The 18,025-nt window shown below is 39.7% G+C and overlaps 2 protein-coding genes across 2 annotated transcripts; both read left to right on the top strand.

The window, feature by feature from the left end:
- The first annotated feature begins 2,531 nt into the window (after nt 1-2,531).
- Pura (purine rich element binding protein A) lies at nt 2,532-8,651 on the top strand. The gene is made up of 2 exons (XM_032885978.1): nt 2,532-2,663; nt 3,199-8,651. Exon 2 carries the CDS (start codon nt 3,329-3,331, stop codon nt 4,499-4,501), a length of 1,173 nt encoding a protein of 390 aa, XP_032741869.1. The 5' UTR covers nt 2,532-2,663; nt 3,199-3,328; the 3' UTR covers nt 4,502-8,651.
- A 966-nt stretch (nt 8,652-9,617) lies between these two features.
- Igip (IgA inducing protein) lies at nt 9,618-17,693 on the top strand. Its single transcript, XM_032885977.1, has one exon. The coding sequence runs from the start codon at nt 17,355-17,357 to the stop codon at nt 17,514-17,516; it is 162 nt and encodes a 53-aa protein (XP_032741868.1). The 5' UTR covers nt 9,618-17,354; the 3' UTR covers nt 17,517-17,693.
- Nucleotides 17,694-18,025: the final 332 nt, after the last annotated feature.

Here is an 18,025-nt window from a genome sequence, read left to right as displayed (position 1 = left end):
AGGTTTCCTTTTTCATTTATCAAGTTAGTCTATTTAGGTAGTTAACACATGGCTAAAAGTCTCTTTAAGTCCACACTTTCCTTATAGATATTCAAAGCCAGGATGCAGATAAAACTTTTAAATTCTACGTAAAGTTCTAAGCATTTTAAGCCTTTCCTATAAGTTACTATTCATTTATTCTGGCTGCCTTTGAAGTCTAATGTCATACCCGTAGCCTAAGGAAAGCAACCTTTTATCTTTTAGTCTGAGACAAATCCCACATTTAAGGGTTTATGTTGAAGTTGACGCTCTTGGTGAAGTAGTAAAAATATACTACCTACTTATTATTGTTGAATTATTAGAGGGAGAACCTTCAGTCTAGTTTACTTTTTAGATATAAAGTCTCAGTTGTTGCTGGTTTTCACTTAAAATTTCCATTTTAAGTGTGCAAATGATATTTAACTTGTATTTTATCTAGAAGCATCATCAATTGCCTCTGCTCCGGGGAAGAAGTCAATTCCTGGTCATAGCCCCATTTTCCCCCAGAAAATCAGGGCGCTCCCAAATTCCAACTGCTTCAGAACCCCTGGAAATAAATGTTTGGAACAGCAAGAAATTTAAACAGCGAAGTTAGTCCGGGAAGGCCATTTGGAGCCCCAAACCTGGAAGAATGTAGGGAGTGACTGGCTGCGGGTAGCCTCATCGAAATCTCATTGGCCTTGTTGTCTTGAGATCTCATTAGGGGGCAGGGTTTGGTTCATTGTAAACTCTCGCAGAGCAGCAGCCACCGCTCTAGATCGGGATTTCACTGAATCTTTTCTCCGTTTACACGTGGGAGCATAATACTGCTCTATTCTGTGCAAATACCCTGTCACTCGGCATTTAGGTTACTGGAATTACCGGGGTCTATCCAGGGTCCTGACTGTCAGAGGGAGCCTGTAGGGAGCATGTAGGGAGCCTGTAGGCACCTCTGTTGTCTTCAGGAATTTGTTTTTGTTGTGCGGAAGTCCTCTAAACGTTCCTTAACCCAACAGACTTGGAAGTAGAGAGAGCAGAAAACTCAGCACTGAAAAGGCCCTATGTGGTTCTAGAGATTGCTTCTAAATTAAGGAGAAATTATTTGGAGGCCCAAAGTAAAGATTTTGGCTTCAGAGTGTGCTTCCTCACTCTGAGCTCCTTCAGATATCACTGTTTGCAGGTGCATGTTTCTCAGGTTGGTTCACAGGATTCCTCTGATTTGCTCTTTGGTGGCCAGGATTCTTTGCTCTGTTTCTTCCTCTGTAATGGGAAGTAGTGAATGTGGCTAATGAAAAGTAAAATGGGCTCTTGCTTGGGACAGAGGATAGGAGAAAACGGAGGTGCAGAAGACATGAAGACCAGCACACAGGTTTTCCCTAAAAGTGAAAAGCTATATTAAGGGGCTTTGCCGGTTCAGGACTGGAACTGCATCTGTCCCTGGAATATTCTTACTTTAATTTCCCCCCCTTTGGGCAACCATCTAGTTATTGATTTCTGCAGCTAAGTGGGGAAGACCACTCTGTATTGTAGAAGGAAAGGCAGTTCAGCAGGAGTGAAACCCACAGATGTATAGGCACATTTCTAGGATGGAGGCAGCCGTTTATGTTGAAATGTCAGGGGTAAGGTGGCATGATCTGTATCCTCTACAGTGATGTGGATTTTGGGGTCATTGGCAAGGCCTTAGCTTTGTCACAGCTGTCAGGGCTGCACACTGCAGTGAAGGGGGTCTGAGCATTCACTGTCTAGGTGTTGGAAAATAAGCCCTAGATTGTGGATCATAGTTTAAGAAGAAAATTTTTGTTTCTGATCCCCATCTTTATTCTTGGACCCCTTTCTATGGCTACAGAAGATCCCCTTTAGCTATCACCATCCAAAGACTGATAGGTTAATTAATGACCAGCAACCTGTCAGCACAAAATGCAAGAGATCTTTTAATATTTTACGTGGGTGGGGGGCTTTCATTGATACTTGCTGAGTTTCTGGAAGAGTAAAGGGGTAAGTGAACCTGGTTTAATGAGTCCTGTAAGGAACTGCGTTTCCCAGGAAATTCCTGACATTTTTAGTTCATGAATTTCCGAAAGCCTGATTGGGTTTTCTCCTCCATTCTGGGTCCTTCTAAAGAAGAGTGGGCTGGGGTCTGAATTCTCAGCAGGGCCTGGTTCATCTGCAGAGCTGGCCGACAACCCAGGCTGGGCTGAGCTCTAAGTGGCGTGCCCCCCTTCCCAAATCTCAGAAGGGGGGGCAGCCAGGCAGTCGTGGTCCCAAAGGGGGTTGGTCGCAGGTTTTTGGGTGAACGTGGGTTTCTTTTTTATTATTGTTTGAGAGTAAGGGCATAGCCTACGGGAATAGGCACTGCGGGCACCCCGGCCCTGGTGCGGCTACTGTCCTCAGCCCAGCTCCCCCCTCTGGTGAGTGCGCCCGCCCGACTGTGCGGGGCTGCGGTTGGGGGGAGGGGGAGCGGGATCATCTGAGGCCAGAGCCGCTGCCGTGCGCGGGGAGGGGGAGCGGCGGGAGCGAGGGGAGGGAGAGGGGAGGGACGGGCTAGGTGTCTGCTGCTCCGCGCCACTGCTGCTGGCGCCTGGTCCTCATCCCCAGCAGCCCCCTCTGCAGCTAAGGGTTTACCACCGCAGCACCTCTCTTGGCTCGCCTGCCTCTTCGGCTCTGCGGTAGGAGACAGCCCCGCCGGGTGGTGGGTGACACTGTCTGGGTTTGGGTGTGGGTCAGGCCCACAGGGGAAAGGGAGGCCGTGACTCGGTGTCCCCTCTGCATCCTACTCTGCTGTGCTGTGAAGGCCCCTCCCCCACATCCTCTCTTTGGGGTCACTGGAAAGCAGAGACAGGCCTGGTATCTGTGCTCATTACGACATATTCCACCGCCCCCCCCAGCCCTAGTCCCCCGACTTCTCAAGTCGAGGCTGCTTAGGGTCTGGCCAACAGGGGTAGCAACGGCGGTGGCGGCAGAGGCTGCGGTGGCACCAGAACTGCGACGCGGCGCTCCCGCTCCCCCCTCCAGAGAGGGGTGTAGGGCGAGGGCCGGCGGGTGGGCGCCGCCTGGCGGGCAGGCAGGCAGGGCCGCTGGCCTGGGGAAGGGGCGCAGTCACGTGCCGGCGGGCGGGTGGGCGCGTACAGTAGGGCGCCCTGCTACTGTACTGGGGAGTCAGTGCCCTGTTACCGGGTCTCGTCTGTCTCGTCTCTCCCGCAGATCTCGCGAGAGTGGCTGACTGGCTGTGGGGGTTGCGGCGGCAGCAGGCGGAGCCGGGGAGGGAAAGCAGCGGCGGCTGAGGCGACTGAGGCGGCGGGCGGAGCGGCAGGCGGCGGCGGAGCGCAGCATCATGGCGGACCGAGACAGCGGCAGCGAGCAGGGTGGTGCGGCGCTGGGCTCGGGCGGCTCCCTAGGGCACCCGGGCTCGGGCTCAGGCTCCGGCGGGGGCGGTGGTGGCGGCGGGGGCGGCGGCGGCAGTGGCGGCGGCGGCGGGGCCCCGGGGGGGCTGCAGCACGAGACGCAGGAGCTGGCCTCCAAGCGGGTGGACATCCAGAACAAGCGTTTCTACCTGGACGTGAAGCAGAACGCTAAGGGCCGTTTCCTGAAGATCGCTGAGGTGGGCGCTGGCGGCAACAAGAGCCGCCTTACCCTCTCCATGTCTGTGGCCGTGGAGTTCCGCGACTACCTGGGCGACTTCATCGAGCACTACGCGCAGCTGGGCCCCAGCCAGCCGCCCGACCTGGCCCAGGCACAGGACGAGCCACGCCGGGCGCTCAAGAGCGAGTTCCTGGTGCGCGAAAACCGCAAGTACTACATGGATCTCAAGGAGAACCAGCGCGGCCGCTTCCTGCGCATCCGCCAGACAGTCAACCGGGGGCCCGGCCTGGGCTCCACGCAGGGCCAGACCATTGCGCTGCCCGCACAGGGGCTCATCGAGTTCCGTGACGCTCTGGCCAAGCTCATCGACGACTATGGAGTGGAGGAGGAGCCGGCCGAGCTGCCCGAGGGCACCTCCTTGACTGTGGACAACAAGCGCTTCTTCTTCGATGTGGGTTCCAACAAGTACGGCGTGTTTATGCGAGTCAGTGAGGTGAAGCCCACCTACCGCAACTCCATCACCGTGCCCTACAAGGTGTGGGCCAAGTTCGGACACACCTTCTGCAAGTACTCCGAGGAGATGAAGAAGATTCAAGAGAAGCAGAGGGAGAAGCGGGCCGCCTGTGAGCAGCTCCACCAGCAGCAACAGCAGCAGCAAGAGGAGACCACCACTGCCACCCTGCTACTGCAGGTGAGGAAGAAGGGAAGAAGATTGATCAAACTGAATGAAACACACACACACACACACACACACACACACACACACACACGCATACACATACGTGTACACACACACACACACACAGCCACACAGAGAAAATATACTGTAAAGAGAGAAATAAAAAGTAAAAAAAAAAAAAAAAAAACAAACTCCAAGGGAGCACCACCCACAGAACCTCCACCGACTGACAGTTTCTCTTCTTGACTTGCCACCCATCGCTGGATGTTGTCCACTTTATCCACCATATAAAACAGTAAGCAGCTGCTAAAAACAAAAAACAAAAAAAATATACAAAAGTAATAACATTATATGAACTGTGTTTCCTACTTGATTAAAAAATATAAAGAACTGAGTGTTTATTTCCCTAATTAACCAAGAACTTTTGTACACGTTTAAGCTATTATTATTAAAAGTGTTTGCAAAATGGTCAAGATTATAATATTGCTGAATTATATAAAAAGTCCTTTTCATGTTGAGCTAACATTTGACTTTAGCACAAAAAAAGAGATATTTTAGAACACGTAAAATAATATTTTTAGTTTTTCTCATTTTGTTACCAAATTTCAAACCTTACATGGAGGTTATTATAGTATATTTGACATCCTATATACCTGTGATTAGAGATGTGTATATATATGAGGGCTAGGCATGCTGTGTGTCTGAGCTTTGTCTAAATGTTATGCAGAAGTTTGTAGAGTTCAAGGTACGTAGGTTTAATTCATGCAAGGTAAACAATAAGTGCTCTCTTTTATACAATATGCATTGCATCTGGACCTTAAACATATAAAATGGTCAGTGAAACTTCTGTGAACATGAAGAAATTATTAAAAAAGGCATTTAAATGAAATTTGCTAAGTTGTGATTTTTATGGTTGGAACCAAAGTTATTCAAATAGTAAAAGAAAAAGAGAAAGAAAAAGGAAATTTCCCATAATATTTTTCTGCATCTGTTTGCTTTGACTGAGTAGGTGTTTTGTTATTATTGTGTATATGAGATGTACTTGTATTGTTCATAATATATATTTTTTATTATGTGTAGAAAGATTTTAAAAACCTAACTAACGTGCAGCAATTTCCAGTGAACCTGTACTTGGATATCAGGTAGTGAGTCTATTTGTGGTCACTAGCACTGTCTCCTAAACTTGTAAGAGGTCTGAAGCTATCCTTTGATTTTTGTCAGTGCTATTAACTTATGTAGACCTGTTTAAAAGCAAAGCAACATCATTCTAGTTATCCTACTGAGCCATGGATTCTGAGTTTCATTTCAAAAGTGAAAGCCAAGTTGGTGTATGTAAAGGATTTCCATGTAGCTGTGGTGCTAGTTATTACTGGCTACATTATATGCTAAGTGTATTTGTGTTCCCAAGTGTACAAGCCTTCTGTCAAAAGTATGTTCTATTATCACTCATATTCAAAGTGTAGGGTATGAAAATGCAAGCTTAGGAGAGCACTTTACCCAGCTGGTGTCCTCCACTGAAATTGTTTGTAACGATAGTCTTTTACAGGTTTTCATTTAAAGATGTTTGTGTGCTTTTAATTGACAACTAACTTCTTGCTGCTGTATAGTAAAATATTAATATATTTTTTATCATTAAACTGCTGCATGACTATCATCTTTGAGTGAAGAGAAAATGTTATAAAAAAGATGCCTTAAATACAGTACATTTTGGTTTGGAATTCTGTAGAAAGTATTTTGGTAAAAAAAGAAAAAAGAAAAAAAGAGGATCTTGGATCTTGTCTGACAGAGAGAGTTCTGGACATGCAATTGTTTCTTGGCAAATCCAGCCATCTAGATCTACCTGCTGTATGTAGAAGAAACCACCTGTAGGACTGGGAAGGGGTCAGTACCTCTCCCATTGGAAAGCATCGGCCTAGGAAGGCAGAACAGTTGTCTTTTTTGAAGGATTTTTTTTTTCCTGCTGGCTCTTTAGGTTTTGATTTGATATTTTTAAGCTTTCTGGTTGAGTGTGTTGTCTTTGTTTTTGAGATCTACTGTATGTGTTGAATAGCAAGCTATTTTCATTGTACTGTGCATTTTCCCATTGTTTGCTTTTCATATTCATACAATGTTAAATATGAGGTGACCGTAAAATAGTTAGGAGTTTCTTTACTTAAAAAAAAATCACTGGAAATTATTAAATTGCTTTCCCCTCCCCCCAAGGTGCATTTTTTTTTTATTATTTTCATATAGTAAAGTTGAGCTTTTACAGTGCATAATGTGACATTTGGAATGCTTATCAACTGCATGTAAACATTAATAACCTGCACTTTTTGTCTTAAGGTTTGTTGAGCTGTTTTGTTCACTGTACTTTAACTGTGATATGGAAAAGATTGCATTCTCTGTGCTGTTTCTAATTAGGAAAGAGAATTGCTTTGATTTTGTCTCTTGTTTACTATAGCTTCTTAAAGTTAAGCCTTGTGCTACGAGTTGTTGGAGTACTCCTAGATCAGTGTTTCGTAGTAGCCAGCAGTCAGTAGTGCAAGTCAACAAAAACACAGCAAACTTAGGCAAAGTGTCCTTTCTTTGAGATGCAAGTTCTTTCGTAAGGTTTTCTTTAGGGTCAGCTACCTAAAGTGAAACCTTTCTTACCTGTAGACTTCAGATTCTGCTTGGAATCCTACCGGATCAAGAAGCACATGTATTGTGCAGTTCTCTTTACACTATTAACAGTTAAACACAATCTTACTAGGACTTTGAATCCATTGTCTGATTTATGGTCAGTGGGTTTAAAAAGAAATCCACATGCAGATCTTTTAAGACTTAAAAAGTGGTCATAGAGAAGACTGAGTGACTGTAAAGATGCTCTTTTTGTTTTAAAGCATCTCATTTTCTCTCCCATTGACCTCCTGACCTCCCCTTCCCCTTCTCCTGTTTTATCCTTCCCTTACATTTCCCTCCCAGGTGCTCGGTACTTTACCAAGGTTCTATATTTCAGTGTATTATGTTAGAGTCTCTTCTTGTTTTTATTTTACTAGTGGATAGCCCCAGTTTGTGCTGAAAAGGGGGGGGGTATATTTGACCATATGTGTTACTCATTGAAAACAGTATGATCAAATGTGCCAAAAACAAGCAAACAGAACTTAATTCATGACAAGTATGCCTTATTTTTATTGATCTGCTTTGTCTTACAATTAAGGTCCAAGAGCTTGGTTAAACTATGTTATTTGCCTAAGTAAAAAAGAAAACTTGAAATGCATTGAAATATTGATTTTTTTTTTAAATGAGAGACACTGTCAAGTAATTTGATTCAGAGATCAGCCACCAGATTTAGAGAGAGAGAGAGAGAGAGAGAGAGAGAGAGAGAGAGAGAGAGATGGTTGTGGTGGTGGTAGTAGTGATGGTATTTGTGGCTTTTCCCCCCTTTAAATTACCAAATCTTATTTTAATGCTACCTTTTATTTGTGCCTCCTATTTATCATGCTGATGTTAGACGCAGCAGTCATCCAGCCACAGAGGGAGCTAAAGTTAACTAACCAGAACTGTAGAAATCATACATGCCTTTGACAACAAAGGAAGTTCATAGGAAAGCCACATTGGCTGTTCCTCTACTAGACACACATTGGAGGTAGATGAATATTTGCCAAATGAGGGAAAAAAAGACAAAGTAGTCAGGAAAGACAAACTGTTTTCCAGCTTCTTAAAGCCATGGAAAGTAGAAACCAAAACCAATGGGAAATTTAAAAGACCTTGAAAGTCTTACTTTCTAGTCCCATGCAGGGGTTAAAATTTGACTCAAAATGAGAAGTCTATCATTTAGAGATGGATAACTAGTCCAGTTTTGTTTTGTTTTGTTTTAGGGAATGGAGAAAGCTGCTAGTGATTTTAACCCCTGCTGAAAGGAGACAGATAATTTCATTTGGGAGCAAATACTTAATTGCCTTGAGAAATAGCACTGTAATAGTTTATGTTAATTAGTCATAGACTAACCTTTATCCCTTTCAAGCTATGCAAATTATTAAATAGGTATAAATTAGAATTGAATTAAAGAGTTGATTATATTGCAATCAGATGGCATTCACAAACTTAACTGAAGCATATACAAATAAAATCTATTAGTTTAAGAGTTTTTTTAATGCTGACATAAAAAATATAATTTAGCTACCTGTTCTAAAATGCTGAATACTATTAACATTGTATGATAGGTCTGAAAGACTGCCTCCTTTTTTGAAGAGAGAGATTAAGAATTTTTATAATTGCTTTTCATCAAATTTTAATATTTTTGTCAAGTTTTTAGATATTTAATTTGTAAAACAGTTTGCTTTGTACTGGCATACAGATATTAGGGTATATTGATTTTAAATTTTTTGAAGCCAAGTGATCAAGTACATTTGTAATAAAAGTCAATGGATCTCTATCAGTTGTACTCACTGTTTTCATTTCTTGTTCTTATCAATGTAGGAATTGGTACCTTTATCTGCAGGAAAATGGAGCAAAATTTGGGTGGAAGGGAGGGGAGAAGACAAATCTGTTGAGAAGACTCTAGGGTGGGATTGGTGGCCCAAGCACTTCAAAGCATCTTTATGTGGACTAAGATTTAGAGTGTTGGAAGGAATGTCATATTTTTATTCCTGATTTTTTTAAAAAAAAAATTTTATGGAACGTGATGTTTGGAGAAATCTTCTCAGTTTTGTTTCTGCACTTTTAGCATTTTTATGTTTTGGCAATGTTGAAACTTTTTAAACTAGCAACAGTTTATCTGTTAACATTTTTAGGTTAATCTGCCAACTATGGTGACCCTACCATGGGCATAGAATTATTTTTATCTTTACATGGCTTACCCTCTCTTCTCCAGTATTTCCATTAGTTTTTTTTAATGTTATACACTGTTCATATTTTCAAATGATTTTAGAATGGGCCTTCCCGAAATTACTTGGGTAGCTTTCATAGCTCCACCATTTTTTAAACACATAAGTGTACTTTTAATATTTTCTTCCCCATAAAAACTGAGATAGAAAATCAAATTTTCCCCTTTTTGTCATTTCTTAGATATCGGTAAAATTTTGTTTATTGTGTGAAAGAAAACTAAGACAAGGGGATCTTCAGCACTTTAAATTCAAAACTGGGTGAGAACTCTGAGTATAACATTCATGGTTGTTATCTCTAAATTTGAATATCAGTAATTTAGAGAGAGCTCATGTTTTGTCATGAGAATAGAATAAAGGAGAGATCTTTCTAATTGCCTAAGCCAATTTACTAGTTTTATAAGTTTATTTTAAACTTTATCAAAAATTTTAAATATTAAACATATCGAAACATTGTTTTCTTCATTGTAAGCCAAAATTAGGCCATTGATAGTATGATATCACATGATATGTAGTATCATACTCTATAAAACTAAAGTGACCACTACTTAAAGGGACTGTTAATCTAGCAGCATTAATTACCATAGCTCTACAGAGTTTGCAGTACATTTTTTAAGAAAAGCTGATTTAAAGATTTATGAAGCTATTTGATCCTAAAATCAAACCTAAATTTAAGGCCTAGGCCTTTTGGCTGCCTCTTTTTGAGCAGAAATTTCATTATTATGGGCCACGTAATGATGATCTAAACTAGCATTAGCATGGTCTAAATTAGCATTAGAATTTTAAGGTTAAGAGCAAGCAGATGAAATATGAGATGCTGGTTCTAAGCAGTTTGCCATCCTCCATCTACAAACTGACTACCAATTTTGAAGTTAAAGGGTCTAGGCAATTTGCGTCTTCAGAAAAGTTGGATATGAAAAATAGCCTCTTGCTGATGTTTTTCTTGTAAGGAATTTATATTATTCCATTTTTGCCTTCATGTTGTGTTTATGTCTCCTGCTTTCCATTACATCTGCTATCCTCTCCCTCCTTTTTCTTCCCTTCTGTTGTCTAGCTTTTGTGGTAAATTGTCTCATTGATAGATGTAGAAATGTGGTGGTGATCCTTTGTGTAAAACAAAGCTACTTTTTACAGACCAGAAATAGTTTGTTGTTCTTGGAATCATATTTTTGTGCTTCCATGAGTACATACTTTGTTTAATTATTAATTTGCATAGTAATTAATTTTTTAGCATTTTATGGGGGAAATTAATGAGTTTTAATTTTCTTGGTTTAGGATCCACTTTAGTAATTCAGAAGGTCTGTAAGGTGAAAAGTCACACTTGTATTTTGGAATTGTGGAAATATTGCTGGTATGTAGTTTGGTCTGAGATGTATTAATGCAAAAGACTTCGAGGAGGATTTAAGTGGTAGTTAAAAGTTACAGGACAGATGACACTCTTGAGTAGCTCAAACAGTAATAATAATCAGGTAATAATTTACACTGGTTGACATTAAGTTAAACTCTTCTAAAATAGATTGACAATTGGCAGTGAAGGTAGTTGTTGGTAGCTCTTGACCTCCATGGCAAGTATGTCCGACAACCTGGCTCCTTCATTCTCCTTTATGATCCTGTTCATAGCACCTGAGCTTTCCTCCTTCAGAAAGAAGTGAAATAATGACTCTTTCCTTTGAACATAGCTAATTGATGATCCAGAAAGATTTCTGTATTTTGATGTAATTTGGCCTCTCTTCCTCCCTTACTGCTGTTTCCCCCCATGATCTTAACTTGGCAATTTGAAGAGCATCTAAATGAGTACTTGTAAGGGAAGCTGGGAAATGAAGATTGTAAGAAGTATGTGTTTAAGCTACTGAGAACTGGTTCAGAAATTGGAGAGCAGAAAGAAAAAAGCTGTTTGTTTGTGAATGGGGGTGTGAGAGATACAGAAGAGAGTGATTGGAAATAAAGTAGGAGGAATTTTTATTGGCAGTAGAAAAAAGTATTAAGATGAACTCTGCATGAGAGGTGTTGACTAAGCAAGGAGGTTGGACTTCACTAAGGAAGTGTCAGTGGGTCCCTTGTTGGCTAAGTGAAAACTGTTGGTCTGTAGCTAGTAATGGTGGTGATGGATTATACAAATCAGTTTTGGTGTGAATGTACGATGGTTTGAAGGTTTATATGTCTGCGCCTCTGAACAAATTTAAGTAGCACAATTGTGAAATGGCAGCTTTTCTGATCAAGGCAGATTGGTGTTGGGAACTTATTATTTTGGGGGGAAAAGTTAACAGTTTACCCTTTTTCATTTACCCTTTTAAAACTATCAGTGACATTTATCATCCACTATTTTCTTGGGCTCTTGTCACAGCATAGTTTATGTTTGCACTTCAAAATAATCCTTTTAATCCATAAAGATCTATACCCAAAGATCCTTCTTTTATAGATACCTTTGGTCAACATGTATTTTTTAGAAAACAGTAAACCAGATACAGTCACTGAATTTCAATTTTAAGTATCTTTTCTATTTCCTTTACATTTGTAGCCATTAAACATTGTGGATTTTAAGAAGCCCTTGCTAATATATTTCCAGAATTAGATAATATGTCCTCTAACTCATGTTTTTGTTTGTTTTCCTACTTTAAAATTCCCTGTGGTTAGTGTACACAGAAGTTAATTATAATGTATCTCCCAGGTTCTTGTGTTCTTTGTAAGGTGAGTTGACAGTGATTAGTAATCTATTCTATAATCCCGAGAGTGTTTTAAGTTATTCAAGGTAAATATTTGTTTTCAAAGTTACATAACTCAAATTCACATTGACTATAAATTTACAATGGGTTTATTCCTAATAATTTTGATATATTACTTTCAAGTTTCATTTTAGTCAGATACCTATACATTCCTGTTAAGAATTTGTTTTAAAATAGCCAAAAGGAAGTCTTGGCCTGTACTTGGAAGGTGGTTTTTCTTGTCATGTGTCAAATTCATTAACATTAGTGATTACGTATCTTATTTTGCAGAGTTGACACTTAGTATAATTTCACATTTCATTGTGTGTCAGAATTTAAATTATAGCTAAATACTATAGTTTAAATCTGTGCAGAGCCTTCTTAAAGAGCTCCTCCCTTAGGAATTGTTTAAAAGAAGTGAAGAACAGTGCTTTAAATGACTGAGATGAGTCTGAGAGGTTTCCTCAAGTCTAGGCAATGGAGATAAACGATAGCCCATTTCTATGCTGCATACAGTTGTTAGGGTTTGATAATATGTAGAAAGTGCAAAAGCAGAAAAGACTGTGTAAGTGGCCTAAAAATTTATAGTTTTCATTATTGCACTATTTATCTTTGCACTTGAGTTTTTGGAAATTAAAGACTAGCACTTTCACTTTTGTTTCTAGTCTTTTCTAATTTCTTGCAAAATTGTTTTCAATATCCCACCCAAAGTTAAACTCATATGCAATTACATATGCTTTATAAGGCCAAGAAAATATTAATGTTATCTATATGACAGTAAATTTTGTTTTGATAAAAATTTTAATATAGATCTTTATTTGCCCATAAAATTCTTTATAAATATGAGCTTTATTAAGCTGTTAAAGTAGAAGCTTAGGATAGGAAATAATGTCTTCTGTATATAAAATTGTGTCTTTGAAATCCATTTTCCAGCCTAGTATGGCCTGGCTTTTGAGTGTTAGTATGTTTTCATTAGCAAGTGATATCTGAGTCTTACTGGGCAAGTGCTTAAGAAACTGGAAGTGAATAAATAGGTGGCAGTTCCCTCTTCTGTGTAGCTTTCTATAAGGTTCATATAACTTCTCTGTGGTTTATGTCATATGCTGGTATTTCATGAAATGAGTGTTTCTTTTGAAAATTTAAGATTGATGCTTTTTGAGGATGGTTATAGCAAAGGATATAGGACTTTCATTTAACCATTGGCGGTTTTATAGCCTCCTTGATACGCTCTACTCAGAGAACAAAGAGTGTACTTGTGAATATGTGATGCTGTATTCACAATTGCAAAAAGAAAAAAAGGAAAGGAAAGGAAACAAATTGAGTTTTCTCAATGGGACAGAGCGATGTATTTTTGGCGAGAATTGTTTTATAAGTTATTTAATGATCTTATTCTCTATCTTTTCCTGTAGTTTTTTACACACCTCATACTTAAAACCAGCAAGTCAGAGGCCTCTTTTCAGATTGTTTTGGAAGGTCTGAATGTGTTCTGGATGTGTGTTGATTGTGACATATTCCTCCCATCAGTTCTGCTGGTCACTGTGGTTCATAGTGTTTGCAAGTTCTGTTGAAGAGTCAGTGATGCATTTGAAATGAGAATATCTTCTACAACATGGTATGGATGTGTGTGGCTAGATTCCATGATGTAGCATGGTTGTGGAACAGTAGCCTTGATTTAATTTAAATAGAAAGTTTTAACCATAGTCCAGATTTTATGTACAGGAATTGTGCCAGGTACTTGTCTAAATGTGGACCAATTTTGGAAATGAAAGTTAATGGATGTGGATTTGACTCCAGATAATTCTGTACTCAAAACTAAAGTTAAAGGCTCACACCATTAGAGTTACCTACATTTGATGGCCTTAGCTCTTTAAATGTGGATGACATTCAGCATTATATCTGTGAATTTCCTTAGGAAAAGAAAAGTTCAGTCTTTATACCTTTTCTTGGAGGCTAAATTTACCACATATGGAAGTGAGAAAAATTGTAGCAAGTGTCTTTATTTTTGTAATGGAGTTTAACCAGCTTAATTAATTCCTTTTCCTACTTTGAATCACTTATTTCCCATATATAAATAAAGGGAAAGATCAGTAACCTCCCCACCCCCAGGCAATTTTTGTTGTCTGCCTCCATTTCCCAATCCTATTACACAATGAATTACGGGTATCCCTCTTAAGTCCCTGTAGTACTTTGGGTGGGGGGTGTCACAAATACCTTTGAAAATCTGATGAAAGTGATGGACCCTTTCCCCAGGGGAAAAATGCACATAATACAGATAATTTTGCTACAACCTCAGGGTCATCACTTACCTTCTGAAACCCAAGTTAGAAAATTTTTTGCTTTGAGCAAACTTTGGAAAACTTTAATAAAAAAAATTGATAAAGAGCTATTGGCTTAAAACATTTCAGATTGGAATTATTATCACATAGTGGCCCCTACTAGTGAAATGGGACATTGCAACTAGCTTTGTTAGGCTTTATAACATCCAGATAGAAGGGAAAGAGAAGTTCTGAGAGCTATTTATAAGGAGTCAGGTCATCTCCAGATGTGGGAGCCAGTCCTGGTTCAAGGTAGGGGTCAAGGTGCCTGACAAGTTTAGCAGGGTAGAGTTTGATAAACCATGCTCAGGATGCCAAGGGGTTAACCATTATCTTAACCCCTTCCTCACCAAAAGATTTTAGTTTTGTCTGTTGGGAAAGAAAGATGGCGCTAGGAAAAATGAGTTGCCTTACAACTTTGCTGGGACACATCAGTTTGGTGAAGTGTGGGACACTAGTATTATTTTTGAGAAGGTGCATAAAACCAAAGTAAATTATTCTCTATGTAGAACATTATTTACTAGTAACATTTGTTTGGGTGTATTAGCTTTGACAATTTTTACCAGTAAATGCTGATTTTATTTAGAACTGGGAGTCCAGTTTACATATAGGATAGTTGATATATCCATCTTTCCCCCGTGTAAAGAATTGTCTAAAAGATTTATGCATACTTTTTACTTTTCTCTCTTGATACCATGGGGTGGGGGTGGGGAGGACTTTGACTCGACAACTGACAAATGTCTTCAAATTTAAAAATCAAGAAGCAGCACTTTAAGTCTAATTCCACGCCATTTTAGTGCATGTTTTAGTTTAATAATGATTTTTGGTGCATGCCTTTGGGCTTATTCAAAAGTGTACAATAGAAAAGTGTATTTCCTTTCATAGAAAGGAGATGTTTTTCTACTTTGCAACATGTGATTACAAAAATCTTCCTCTGTGGGAAGATTAACCATGTATTGAACTACTGAAAAGTATATATTTTTAGATATACAGAAGGAATCTACACGGGGCAGCATTCAGACCTATATAGAAGTCATAAAATTCTGTATAGGACCAAAAGGAAGTAACATAAAACACTTAAACAGACTATGTTGGGTAGAAATACCTTTCGACCTTGCATTGACTTCCAAAATGAAAATGCCACAGAAGTTCGCTGAAACTTTTGTTTGAATTTTCTCTGTCAGTGTATATAGCCCAAATGCAGCAGCTTTGGGTTAGCACAATGTAAGAATCAAAACACAAAACTAAATAGTTCAGTCTGGTTTGCCAATCCAGCCTGACTGAAATAAGTAACCAATCACTTGCAAACTGAAAAACTGTCCAACTCCTCTAAGGTTTTGACAAAATAACCTTGGCTGATGTGGGAACATTCCCGCTTTGATTTCTGACCTGACAGCGAAGATTCATGCATGACATGATTTCAAACCTGACAGTGTCTGTTTAAGGAGCCATGGTACAGTTTGCTAATTCAATCCCAGATACCTGTTGATTACCTGTAAGATCTAGAGTTCAAAGTAGCCAGCAGCCGTATCCCTGAGTGCTCTGTGCCTATCAGATAGCATGAAGTAAGCAGAGTTGGGACAGGTCAACAGCTCTGAGGACTGACCTCAGAGCAGAGCCCCAGATTCAAGAATTGTATCTGCTTTCTTGGGAGTCACTGAACTATTGTCCCACACTGCATTACTTGCTGTAGATGTTCTCCAAGAGGAGGCCCAGAGCACACATCCGAATTGCTTGTGGTACTCAGAGAGGGGGTGCTAACTCTGATGCCCTGGCCAAATTCCAGTTTAGGGATGTGGGTCTTCTTGTCATTCTAATTGGAAATGTGCATCACTTTCCATTTTTTCCTGTTGCTCTCAGTGCAAACTACACAAGTCTGTTCCTTTGCCCCAATCCCGAGTCTCCAAGATACTGGTATTTTATGGGCCAGGTTCATGCCTTATCTTGATACACAAGAGTTGAAGAATGAGAGCTTGGCATCAGGATGCCTTATACTTGGAGGGTGGACTCTTGTGATGCCTGGGAATGAAACCTGCCCTCTTTTGGCATATGTTAGGGAGCTTGCACTGGTTGGAAGCTTCCAACCATAAGGTGTGAATGGAAACCAATTTCCCCTCTTTTCTTACAGCATGATGAGAAAATCTTTTGGGTTTTCAGTAGTTGAGGAAGGCCGGAGTTCTGCAGCTTTAATCTGGGTAACTAAGGCTGGTTTAATCTGGGTAACTAGCTGGTTTAATCTGGATAACTAGTACTGGTTTGAGCAAGACTTTGGTAAATTAACTCGGTTCTCAGATGCCACAGACTCCGTGAGAAGTCACCATTATTTTTAGTGGCCGTGATGGAGTCCCCCTGTAGCCATTACTTTAAGATTACATGCAGAGTTGCTTTATTTTGAGCTTTTTGTGTACACACAATCCCAAACTGGAAAAACTTAAAAAGGAATCCTGCTGTGAAAGGTATATATTACTCTAGATTTTTCTTACTGTAAATATTGTAAGATTGTAATACTGTCAATATTTTATTAACCAACAAATGTTAATCTATGTGAAATCAGACTTATTTTAAATGTGCTTCTTATTTACTGTGTGTGGTCCCTGTTGCTGACAGTATTAAGTTATATTCTGATGTAAGATTAACTTTATTAAAGAATGTAAACATTAAATGTTTCCTTATGGGAAAACAAATAAAGTATAAAGAAGACAATTCTTTTCATTGAAATATACTGTGTATTTACACTTGCTAGACCCAGCACCACTTATAAACTTAGTCCACTGTCCAGTTTCAGTTAACACAGCTGACACGGTTGTGCTCCACTTGAAGGTCTAAGCCTTGGTGTTGTTGGAATATAAACGGTTTGTATTTGTCTGCTGTGAATCATCTTGAGATTTCTAATCAAGTTTGTAAAATTTTTATAGTAAAACATTTTAATGACAATTTAAAAATTATCTTCTCTAAAGAATGGTCAAAACAATGTCCTTTCAGAAATACAGTTGCTCTTTACTATCTTTCCAAAATGACTTTGGTTAAACGGACCAGGTGTATATTAGTTAAAGTCTAGGGCTAAGTTCTTGATATTCTTTGAGTTTACAAGTTAATCCTTATTGGAGTTGTGCCAATATACAATAGAATATCATTAATTTGCACTGTTTGGGGACCCCATTTAAGAATGCTGAATTTTGCCAACTAAAAAGTAAGCAAATGCAATTTAAAAAGTAAATTTGAGCATTCTGTGTTAAATATGTGCAGTTATTATCATACGAAGAAGCGCAGTGTGTTGGGCTGTAATATAACCATATTTGCTGTCATGTTCTCCCATCTCAGTGCTGGGAACTCACCATGTGGAAACCAAGCAACCGTGTTGTGCGTCAGCCGGCTTGAGTTTGTTCAATATCACAGCTGAAGCTAGCAAGGTCTGCTGTGCTGCTTACTGAAGTATTGTGATTCTCTTAGGCATTGGTTCTTACAAAATATATACTGTAACAGTATACTTTGTACAGATTTAAATTTTATTTGAAAAAATGAAATAAAGTAGGCAAAAAATAAAGATGTTTATTTTTCATGTGACTACATAAACAGATCATCAGTCTTTTGTTTCAGTGTTTCTGTGGGGGAGGGATCTGGTTGACCCATTTGTTTTGGTTTGGTTTGGGTTTTGGTCAGTGGAGAGATCTCCAGGACCCCATGTCAGGTAGACTGTTTGCCTGCTACTCACCATCAGTTGGCTGCAGGCATTAAATGTGCTCTTACAGGAAAACCCCATTTTTAATTTTATTTTAAAACAAATTTATTTCCCTATAAGATTTTTTTTGTGTGAATAAACTTCTGTGTCTTCTTGGGTCAACTTTGAATAATAAATTATCTGGTAGTGTGATAGTTAGCCAAGCTGATGCACTGAAAAGAAGGGAGAAC

The sequence above is a fragment of the Rattus rattus genome, chromosome 15 (assembly GCF_011064425.1).
Source record: "Rattus rattus isolate New Zealand chromosome 15, Rrattus_CSIRO_v1, whole genome shotgun sequence".
Classification (NCBI taxonomy): Eukaryota; Metazoa; Chordata; class Mammalia; order Rodentia; family Muridae; genus Rattus; species Rattus rattus.
This window is presented reverse-complemented; position numbering and strand designations above follow the sequence as displayed.

Coding starts and splice junctions, on each gene's coding strand:
- Pura (XM_032885978.1), top strand. CDS start 3,329: ATGGCGGACCGAGACAGCGGCAGCGAGCAGGGTGGTGCGGCGCTGGGC.
- Igip (XM_032885977.1), top strand. CDS start 17,355: ATGTGCAGTTATTATCATACGAAGAAGCGCAGTGTGTTGGGCTGTAAT.